Source organism: Bipolaris sorokiniana, assembly GCF_000338995.1.
Source record: "Bipolaris sorokiniana ND90Pr unplaced genomic scaffold COCSAscaffold_8, whole genome shotgun sequence".
Lineage (NCBI taxonomy): Eukaryota > Fungi > Ascomycota > Dothideomycetes > Pleosporales > Pleosporaceae > Bipolaris > Bipolaris sorokiniana.
The window spans coordinates 1,458,551-1,470,186 of NW_006911902.1; the positions used below are offsets into that span (position 1 = coordinate 1,458,551).

Consider the following 11,636-nt stretch of genomic DNA (forward strand, 5'->3'; position numbering starts at 1 on the left):
ATTTCTGCCTTAGTTATAGCTGGATTATACTTAGCTAGCTAGATATTCTAGCTATTTACTAATTATAGTAGTTTAAGAGCGTTGTAATATTACTATCGCGCTTACTCTTATTCTACTTTATTAGTTATACTTATCTAAGCACGAAGGTTTATAATCTAGTCACGGACTAACTAGTCTAGTTAATAGTAGCTTTACTATAGATAGTCCACAACTGTGGATTAGATAAAGGCTGTAATATGCTAGATATTTACTTTCTTAGCTTTATATCTAGCATAGGCTACTTTATATCTATCTATTTACAGCTTATAGCACTTAAGATTGTCCTTATATACTTAAAGTCCTACTATCGCTAGATTAGACGGCCTCATTAGAATATCCCCTATAGATAGTTAGGCTGATAGTGTATAGATAGAGAAATCTAGTATTTCTAGTTTAGTTAGCTCTACTTAACGCGGCGTCGCTATACTTAGATTAACCTACTTCTATATATTATAGAAGATATAACGCGCTTAAAGCTGGTTATACTATGCGCGGTAGTCGTGTTCATTACGTAGTATTACTGCTATAGTCTACTAATTAGGTTAAGTAGCTATTATTACAGATTAATTAATTAGTTAAGATAGTTATAGATTAGTAGAGGCAGTAAGACTCTTAACTATTAGACTATAAGGTGTTTTCAATTAAGAATTAATTTATATTACTATAATAAAAAGCTATAATAATTAATAGAAGAAATTAATAATATTAATTTCTCCGTCTGCTCTGTAGCAGCGCGAAGGCGCGCTGCCTTATAAGCGCTATCGCTATTATTTTTTATATTAGATAGGCGGCTAAGTATTAGCCTTATCTAGAGGTGGGCCTTAGCACTTATCTCTAATCGGCCCAGATTACAGAACCTAGTTACTTAGTTACACTTAAATACTATTACTTATCTAACAGCTATTTACTAAGCTCTCTTACTTAACTAAGTAATCTACTTAGTAAGTGAATTAGTAGAAGACCTACGGCGTTTTCTCGCGCTCTATTGGATAAGACTAATTTAAGACTTAACTTCGCGCGCGTTGCGTGGTGTCTGCGCCTTCTAGGCCGCTGCCTATTATAGTAATTATATTAGTGTCTATACTACTATATTAAGCTTTAATAGTATAGTCTATAGGTTATATAGGACTATACTAGCGCCTCTAAAGCCTACTTAGATATTCTCCTATATAATAGACTGCTTAAAAGTAGTCTTAAAGGCTAGTAGGAAGGTCTCCTTACTAATATAGTTAGTGCGGTTACGTGCTAAGCCTAAGAATATATTACTATACTTACGCTTTAAAGGCGAGAAATAAGTAACGTTAAGAGGCTGTAATAGGTAAGATAAGTATAAAGGTATATAGATAAGAATAATATTCTTCTTCTTATAGTGATTATAAGATCTAATAGAGTAGTGGCTTTTATAGCCGTTAATAATTAGTAGTTAATATCTACTTATAGTGCAGGTCTTTGTATAAGTATTAAAGTGCTCTAGCTATGTAAGAGTAAGCTAGTTATTTATCTAGCTATTAGGACTTACTTCGAGAACCTAGTTAGGAGGTAGATTCTTAAACTAAACGTTAATAAGCACCTTACCTATAAAGATAATAAAGGGGGGTAGCTAGTAACTTAACGTACTTACGCTCTAGATTATAGTAACCTACTTATGGTTACCTAGCTATATACTCTTCTTTTTACTAGAACTCTCTAAGCCTATAATAACTAACTATAATAAAATCTTACCTATTATAAAGCTAGTTTTATTAAAGTAATAGATATCGTCGTCTATAATACTCTACTTCTTCTTTATTCTCTTAATTAGATTAAACTAGCGCTAGATAGCTGCTAGGTCCTTATAGGCGGCTTACTAGTAATTATAGGGACAGCTCTAGCGCGTACAGAGCTTAGAAGTTCTCTTAACAAAGTTATTAATCTAGTTTTTACTAATAGGGTTACTCCCACGCTTATATAATAGTTTATTAGCTATTAAATGAACGTTAGCCTTTATAGGCGCAAATTCTCGCTTAGACTCTTTAAGAATACGCCTAACTATAGCCTTCTCTTCTAGCTTATTTAGGCGCTTTAAGTTCGCTTTATAGTCGCGTCGAAAGTATCTTCTAGCGCGTTAGTCTTATATTATTATTCAAGGAACGCTATAGATAGTAGTAGCATGTCTCTTACTTTTAATACGGTAGAATTTAATATTAATAAGAGTAAAGTATATATCAGCTTTAGTATAACTTTGTTAAGCTATTTGTTGTTAGAGTATCTTACGTTGTTGTTACAAAGTTAACGCGCCGGTATAAAGTACCCGACTCACTTAGGTGGCCGACTCGCTTATAAACTACGTTATACTATTAAATCTTAATATGTATTAAGCTCCGTACGTCTACTCTATTAGCTATTCTAGAGGCTCTTTAGTAGGCTTATACGCCTAGTAACATACGTAAGCTTAAAGCTTAACTAACGTTAATACGTGATTTCGTTTCGTAGCAATAAGTCTTATCGCTAACTTTAAGTATTATAGTAATTAACTAACTTAAAAAGAAGGCTAAGGTAATAATGCTCTTAGCTAAACTAATACGCGATTTGATAGCTAGTCTTAAGAAGGTAAATAAAGCCGTACTAAAGCGTAGATAGCGTAAGAAGAAGTAGATATAGAAGTAAGGAGTACTAATAAAGAGAGCTAGAGAAGATCTACTAGCTTAGCGCTAGGCTAATTAGTAGATTACTTATTAAGAGCGTTAAGAAAGAGAGTAATTAGGTATTAGCCACTAGGCTCTAGCGCGGTGTAGTAAGTGTAGAGAGACTAGCTATAATTCGCGTACATATAATAAAGATACTTTAGATAGTATTTAATCTACTACCTTAATATATATAAATTTTATCTAGTTGTAGTAGAGCTATATAGGTAGAAAGGTATGTAAAGTTAGTAGGTTGTACTATTCGCTTGTACGCGCCGCTCGCTTATAAAACATGTTAACGTATCTGTATAGTAAGTAGCTTAGTATAGCGAGTGGCTCACGGTGCTAAGACTCTACTAAAAACCACGACTATTACAGACTATTATAACGTAACTATAATAGTAAATTCAGATTATGATAAGGTATTCTACTTAGAATCTACTTCTATATCTTACTTATATATACGCGAGTTATATTCTACCTTGCTGTAGCGTCTACAGTACGTTTATAACGGCTTACCTACTTTACTATATACTCTCTTCTTTATCTTCTTTCTATTACTACGCGCCCCTAACTCTTTTAGAACTACTAATTACTCTCTTTCTTTAACTATTAGAGTTCTCTATTTTTATATCTACTTTCTTTTATACGATCTTTGTCGCGTGGCGGCTTTATTAGCTACTTTAAGCTTAGCGTTGCGCTTTTACGCTAACACTAGCTTATACGCAATAATTACAGCGCCTTTAGCTAGCTTTTTAAAGGTAACTACTATACTTAATAGAGAGCTATCTATATGTATCTAAATTCTCTACTTTACTAGCGTTAATTGCGACTCTAGTTCTAGAGTATTACTTAGGGTTTGTAATAGCTAGAGCAGATCTTCTGTAGTAAGTGGTGTTAGTATACGCAGCTTAATATTAAGCTTTAATATTACTACCTCTAGGTTATATAGAACTAATCTAGCGCCTTAAAACCCTTCTAAGATATCATTCTTTATAATAGTTTTACTATAGGCGTGTTAAAAGGCTAGAAGAAACTTAATTTTAGTTATATAGTTAATTCTTTTACGTTTTATATCTTTAGCTTAGCGCCTATATACTCTCTTTAAAGGCGAGAAATAGCCTATATTAAGCGGCTACAGTAGGTGAGAAGAGTATAGAGGTATATAGAGAGTAATAATATTTACTTTCTTATAGTATTTTTAAAACTTAAGTGAGTCATAGCTCTTATAACCGTGAAGAATAAGTAAATAATAGGCTCTAATAGTACGCTCTTTTATATACCTATTAAAGTGCTCTAACTACTTTAGGCTAAGCTAATTTATTATTTAGCTATTCTTAGAGACCCTAATAAGCTAGTCTCTAGACAGGCTATCGTTCTTATACTAGGTAGAGAGGTAGTGCTTATCTTAAAAGATAATAAAGGGTGGAATCGCCTAGCTAGCTGTGCTAATACAAACTACGCTAGTAACCTACTCTTAATTACTCTGCTATAAGAATTTCGGCTTTAGTTAACGTTTAGAGGCTATAACTACTACTAAAACGTAGTGTATATCTATTTTAAAGCTAGTCTTATTAAAATTATATATATTATCGTTCTAGATTCTATACTTAGTTTTAGTATTCTATACTAGACGGAACTAACCCTATATAAGCTTAGGATCTTTATAGAGGGCTCTTTTATAGTCGTACTTTTAAGTAAACTTTATCTTTAGCTCTAGGCGACGTTTTATAAATACTCTAGGCTAGTTTAGGCTAATAGAGTCGCGGTAGCGAGCAGCTAGCAAAGAATTAGCTAGATCTTTAATAGCAGGAAGGCGCAGTGGAAATTCTCGCGCGTTAAGGTCTGGTATATAGTATATAATTTTCTCTTTTTCTATTATAAGTAGCTTTATTAAGTTAGGCTAGATATCGCGCTAGAAACTCTTTCTAGTAAGTTAATTACTAATTAATTTTTATAGTACGTTATAAAGAGCTGTAGCGCGTCTTTAAGTTATTATCGCGTCTCGTTTAATAGCCTAAAGTGCTAGCTATAATCGAGCCTCTTTGGCAGTAAGTAAGTCGCTTTATTATTAAGACATCACGTATAATAGTCATGTAATAGTTAAAGTTAGTAGGGTCTTAGCACTATAAGCCACTCGTTATACTAAGCCACTCGCTATACAGATACGTTATCCCTATATCTTTATTACTTCTAGTTCTATTCTCTCTAGCCTCTTGTCCTAGCAAGAGGTTTAGGAGAACGTTAGTCTCTCTTTCTATAGTAGTCTTCTAGTGGCTATATCTTAGCGGGATGCTAAGTTATATAATCTCGCCCCGCGATAATTTTTCTTACCGTTAGGATCACTAGTCATTTCCTCATCATCTATCGTTATAACTAGGTAGAGCATTCTTCTTACTATTCCTTATAAAAGTTTTAAGCATAACTAAGTAAAATGTATAGAGTTAGTCTACTTACTAAAGTTACTAACCTATTATATCCTATCTCTCTATCTGCGAAAACTCTGTAGCTAATAAGAAGCTTAACACTAGAAGTTTAATATTACTTCCACCTAGGCAATACCCTTGATAGTTTTTTTGATGTCACCCCTCTTTATCTAGCCTCATGTGCACGTCGCTATAGTTAATGACATGCTATTACAAGCGAAAAAGGTGAGTGAAAACGAAGACAGCCAAAGCTGATGGACCCATGATCGCCGGGCTCTTAAAACAGTAATAAAGCGAAGCTGTAACCTTGCAAAAATCTCGTAGCTCAGCAAACTCGAGTTAACGCTGCACCCGCTTTACCATTCCCGTTCAGAATCACCATGCGCGGCGATTGAATTAGGATATCTGCGAAAATGAATCAGTCAACAACCCTCACAAGTGTCTTCGAAGCGATACGCTAGAATTTCGCAAAATAAAAGCTGGATTGGCAGGTCCGATGCAAAGACACTATGAATATAACATGTGCTTGTTGCTCCGCTCGGGATTGAAGTTGAAAGCTGCAACACTTCATTCTCTTTCTATACTGTTATTCTTACGTCCGAGTTCCTCTACTCACAAGCTGACCAGATGTCCACGATCAATTGCAAGTTGATGGATGATGGTGCAGCGTAGAGGTGACATGTGTTCCCAACCATACCAAAGCGATCTTACGACGCTCAAGATATACTTCATCGTTGTCTTACACCTTGCTCCTCTCAATGATATGTGTTCTCTCTAAAAACACGTTCTCTTGCCTTACTGTAGTTCTTTGTGATGACCTTGAGGATCCGGGCCACGCGAAGCAACCCCTTTCCTTTTTGTCTAGAAGTTGTCGGTGTGGGAAATTCTCTTGTTTTGGATTGCACTCGCGAGAATTGCAGTCGCAAGGTATGCGATCCTCAGTCACAAGGTCAAGCGGGTTGTTGCTTGAAGAGACTTTGTGCTCCACCAACATCTTGCACTTCCGCACTGGACGGTGAAGCTTCATGGCAGTGAAAGCGTCCAGCACCTCTACGAGATCACTCAGCAGGTGCTGAAGACGCCGCACTCGATGATCGGGTACTATGACGCTGATGTTTGGGTATAGTTTTCGCTCGCTTCGAATTTTTTCTTCTTCTTCCTCTAGACGCCTTCTCTTCTTCTGGTTATCGGGGCATTCTTTCAGAACGTCTTTCTCTAGTTTTCTCCCGTCGTAGGTGTCGAGGGTCTCTTTCAAAGTCTCATAACCTTGAGGATTGGTTTTCGTTGGCCATTTGTTGGTATATAGGCTCTTGAATCGGCGGTAGATAATTCGTTGAAACTGGACCTCATACCATTCGAATAGCTTGTACAACTCAGGAGAATTCGCATTTCCTGGGTCAGAGGCTGGCGCATACTTCTTCTGGAACTCGACATAACCAATTGTACGTAGTTCTCGAGGAAACTCGGTGCTATCATGGAGAACAGCTTCAGTCAAATGTTCTTGTGCAGCCAGTATGTCGCCCTCGAACCAACGCATCTCTAAGTTTTCCCTTCCATCGTAGTGCATGGAAATGAACTCATCTTGAATTTTCCAGAGAAGCTTCTTCAGCATCTCGGCTTCCTCACCATTTATATGCGCGAAGAAGTGCGTCATCTCGCGGACAATGTGAACGCCGGCAAAGTATTGGCCAAGCAGATATGATGTGAATTTGTCGGTCCAGCCGTTTCCATATGCCGCGCATCGCTCTGGGGTGTAGTTATCCTCTTCAAGAATATCGTAGAACCAGTTAGCTAGGTCCCAGGCTGCGATTATAAGGGGGACCGAGTATCGAGAAAGTGCCTTTTTGTTCGCACGGGCTTGGGTTCGTTCTTCATTCCATCCCGACATCCAAGCAGTTGCGATTGCACCTGTTATTGCAAGAATACCCGTAACGATGGCTGCGGCTGTAGTTCCATCGATCCCCATCTTCCAGTGATAGAAGCTTGAATTTTATGAGTTGTAATCTAGCTATATCACAACCTAAAGGCATATGTGTCAGTCTATGTTGAAACTTGATCGAGAGAGTAATGGCGTATACCTTAAGGGAAGCTCTTGGGGTTCTGGGTCAAAAGATAGGAGCAGCGATCAAGCAATACTTCGTGAGCTTTGGACGATGTGATAGCAACGATGAGGATCAAGACAGGTTGAGATACAGCAATGGTGAAGAGGTATTTAAGTGAATCAATCGTGATGGCTCTCGGAATGGCATCTCTACCTATAGATCACAGCTGAACATTATCGCCACTGAGAGACCGTTTCCCTCGCATGCTACTGTCGATCAACACGCTTGTTGATCTGCAGATCTGAGTCCAGATGCGCTTGCGGGTACTGCACCTAGGAATTTTCAGTCAGTATCACAATGGACAAGTCAGCTCTGGAAATCGCCCGTTCTAGAAAGCCCTCAGCCCAGGCTTGTGCGCATGAAGATCTCAATGATTCAGTGTACCAACCAATCTAGCGAGGCTAGGATACGTCCGGCTCAAATTAGTACGAGGTCGAGGCCCGCTAGTGGACGCCACGTGGGTACAATCATACATAGAGCTGTGTTACGTAGAGTTAAGCACTAATTCTTCTCTTAGCCTTATCTGTAAGGGGTGGGACGAATCCGGCCTAGCGCGCAGCTACTCGCGTCGCCCACTTAATCAAAAGGTTAGCACAAGACAATAAGCTCATATTATTATCTTAGTAGCTAGATATCCATACTTAACATCCGCGCGCCCACACATTATAGCGTCGCTCCTCAGACCGTCGTCTATTTTACTATTTAGAATATATTCATTTCAACTTAGAACAGTTTATTATATTATTTAGCTATGTTTTAGATATACTTTAGTATAGTAGTTTAAAGAGTTTTCTAACTACTACTTTGTTTAATTAAGATGGAATAAATTCGAGGAACAATTTAAGTAAATTAATAATTAAAAAGTTGAATTAACTATGATCAAGGTAATATAAGAATATATATAGTTTCATAGTCTTCTATAGTGATTATAAGTTAACTTTGTCACGGTAGGGGCTCACGAACAGAGAGCGCAGGCACGTGTACAGGTTCTATTACTATAGCTAATTAATAGGCTCTCACTATAGGTAGTATAGAGTAGAAGACAGAACGTAGCTCGAAGAGATATCTAGGATGTGGTGCTATAGTTTTGCAGAATCCGGGCGCTCGGACCCACACCCGGATTCTGTCGGCAGCTAATCAGGAAGCCCGCGCGCTAGCTACCTAGCTGGCACCGTGGCCCTAGCAGCCACCCGGGGATTTCCAGCCTCTTGCACTTAGAAACTGCTAGTCCGCTGCTATATTAGCTAGCGCTATAATAAACTTCTAATACCTATAAATATATATATTTCTACTCTAAATTAGTTATTAACTATATTTTACTTATAACGTATTTTACTACCGAGTGGCGCACTCTATTAAGCGGCGCAGTCTCCTTACTAAAATAACTTCGCAATAATAACGCGTAATATCTTAATAACTATAACCTTATAGAAGCTATACTAAAGCTGATGTTTAACTAGTAGTCTCTAAGCTTAGTAGTAATTAAGTTTAAAGTATTTAACGCGCTAAAAAAGTCTATAACGTACTATAAATAATAATATATTAAAGATATAATAGTAAGTATTTTTAACGTAACTATAAGCCTAACTATAAACCCCTAATAAAACTAGAAAAGAAAGCTATTACTAGGCGTATAATAATTAAGGCTAAGTAAGAACTACTCTATAGAAGAGATAATATACGAGATATAGCTAATAGACAACTATAAAAGCGTAGTAGAGAGAAAGTTAGTAAAAACTAAGTTAATAGATTTATCTAGCGTAATTCTAAGCTACGTACGCGCTAAAGCTATCTATATAATTACTAGTAAGCTCTCTGTAAAGACTTAGCGCTTATTAAGAGCTAGTTTAAGCTAGTTTAGAATATAAAAGTAAAGTATAGTATTATAGATAAAGATATCTATAACTTTAACAAGACTAGCTTTATTATAAGTAAGATATTATTATAGTTAGTTATTATAGGCTTAGATAAAATAAGAAAAATAAAGAAGATCTAGCTAAGTAATTATAAGTAGATTATGCTAATATAAAGCGTTGGTATAATAGGTACGTATTGTAAAGGGCTGCGCCCGTGATCTCTACTGAAGAGGATCACGTGATCTTCGACCACGTGATATACCTTCTGTACGGACACGTGATCAGAAGCGAGCAGGTATAAGAGAAGTCTGTACTTAGTTATCTTCTCTTTTTCTTATCTTTTAGCTTCTGTACGATAGGTAGAAGCATACTCGTTCGCTAGGCCTCTCCGCCCATAACACGTATATTCTAGCGTTTTTTATTTTTATAGGTAAGATTCTAATCTCTATCTAGTTTATAGAGAATCTACTACGTAATTAAGTAATCTAAGTTAGTTCTATAAGCTAGATAAATAATAATCTAGCGCTTAACTAGCTTTATTACTTTAATTTCTATATATAGTCTATAGAGACGTATAGGCTACTTGTTATTAATAGCTATAAGAGCTACTACTTAGTAGATTTCTAAGATCTCTATAAAGAGATAAAGATAATTTTTCTCTATATACCTTCTTACTTATTATACCTCTTATACCCTCTTAATATAGACTACTTCTTACTATTAAAGCGCGCGTATAGTAATACTATTTTAGTCTTAGTATATAATCATATATACTATATTAGTAAAGAAACCTTTTTACTAGTATTTAAAAAGATCTATTATAAGACTATTATACTAAAAAATATCTATAAAGAGTTTTAAGATACTAGACTTACTCTATATAATTATAACATTATTTTATTATAGCATAACGTTATACTAACGTGTTTTACAAGCGAGCGGCGCGTATAAGCGAGCGGCGCGTATAAGCGAGCGGCGCGTATAAGCGAGCGGCACACCCCACCAACTTTGCATACCTCTCTACGTATACAGCTCTACTATAACTAAATAAAATTTATGTATATTAAGGTAGTAGATTAAATACTATCTAAAGTATCTTTCTTATATGTACGCGAATTATAGCTAGTCTCTCTACACCTACTACACCGCGCTAGAGCCTGGCGGCTAACACCTAATCACTCTCCTCCTTAACGCTCTTTATAAGCAATCTGTTAATCAGCCTCGCGCTAAGCGAGTAGATCTTCTCTAGCTCCCTTTATTAACACTTCTTACTTCTGTATCCACTTCTTCTTACGCTGCCTATGCTTTATTACGGCTTCGTTCGCCTTCTTAAGACTAGCTATCCGATCGCGCATTAGCTTAGCTGAGAGTATTATTACCTTAGCCCCCTTCTTAAGCTAGTTAATTACTGCAATAATTAAAGCTAGTAATAAGTCTTAATGCCGCTAAACGCGATTACGTATTAACGTTAATTGAGCTTTAAGCTCGCGTGTGTTGCTAGGCGTACGAGCTTACTAGAGAGCCTCTAGAACAGCTAGTAGAGTAGGCGTACGGAGCTTTATATCAAGCCTTAATAGAATAGCATCTAGCTAGAGAGGAATAAGGCCTGCGCCGCAGAAGGTAGAGCAGATATTAGCTAGCGTGAAGGATCGATCGAACGCTATCTTAAACGCTAGTAGAAACTTAAGCTTAGTAATATGGTTAATATAATAGCAGATTAAGCTCTCTACCTCGCGGCTATACGCGCGCTTTAACGGCGAGAAGCAGCTAACGTTAAGTAGCTAAAGTAGGTAAGATAAGTGAGGTAGTATATAGAGAGTGTAGATATTGTTCTCCTTATAGAACTCTTAGAACTTAAGAGACTGGTAGCTCTTATAGCCGTTAAGAATAAGTAGACAACGTGTGTTAATAACGCGAGTCTTCGTATGGGCGTTGAAGTGCTTTATCTATACAACGCCTAGCTTATTATTTATCTAACTATTATCGCTGACTGCGATCGCCTAGTCGCGTGGGATCTCTATCTCCTCGTACTAAGCAGATAGGTGATACTAGCTAGCGAAGATAAGGAATAGTAGGATTAACCAGCTAGCTGTAACGATGTTACAACTTCGCCATGTATCGGACCAATCCCAGAGCCGGATCGGAGGTAGTACTCGCCGCCCTCTTCATCAACCACTCGTTGTGAGGTCGGATCCGATTCGGATCCGACTAAGATAAGTATATAAGGAGACACTCCCTGTAGCTAGCTCTGTAGACTTTTGATATCCTTTCGTACAAGGCCTATAGGTGTCTATTCGAATTAAGGCTCGTTTGATGTCCCACGCACTCCCATATGCCTCTGAGTGACACTACCGCCGATACTGATCCGAGTAGTCTTGCCTGCGCCGTTACATTATATCAAAAGTCTCGTCCCAGCCGGTGACGGCTTCAAAACAATATCGCAGCTGTTTGTTCAGACTACGTTCAACCTCAAGTTATCCGGAACCGATCCGGATACTTACACCGTCACATCTGACATTCACCTAGGCAGGATCCCATTGATCTCCTGCC

At 37.3% G+C, this 11,636-nt stretch overlaps 3 protein-coding genes across 3 annotated transcripts; all 3 read right to left on the bottom strand.

The window, feature by feature from the left end:
• Positions 1-1,204: 1,204 nt before the first annotated feature.
• Positions 1,205-1,462, bottom strand: COCSADRAFT_91355 (uncharacterized protein; the record flags this gene model as incomplete). The annotated part of the gene is made up of 1 exon (XM_007702687.1): positions 1,205-1,462. A coding segment is annotated over one exon (258 nt), but the record flags the coding sequence as incomplete, so codon positions are not given.
• Positions 1,463-1,957: 495 nt separating this feature from the next.
• On the bottom strand, positions 1,958-2,125 carry COCSADRAFT_68267 (uncharacterized protein; the record flags this gene model as incomplete). Its single annotated transcript, XM_007702688.1, has 1 exon — positions 1,958-2,125. A coding segment is annotated over one exon (168 nt), but the record flags the coding sequence as incomplete, so codon positions are not given.
• A 3,868-nt stretch (positions 2,126-5,993) lies between these two features.
• COCSADRAFT_119304 (uncharacterized protein) lies at positions 5,994-7,088 on the bottom strand (the record flags this gene model as incomplete). Its single annotated transcript, XM_007702689.1, has 1 exon — positions 5,994-7,088. A coding segment is annotated over exon 1 (1,023 nt), but the record flags the coding sequence as incomplete, so codon positions are not given.
• Positions 7,089-11,636: the final 4,548 nt, after the last annotated feature.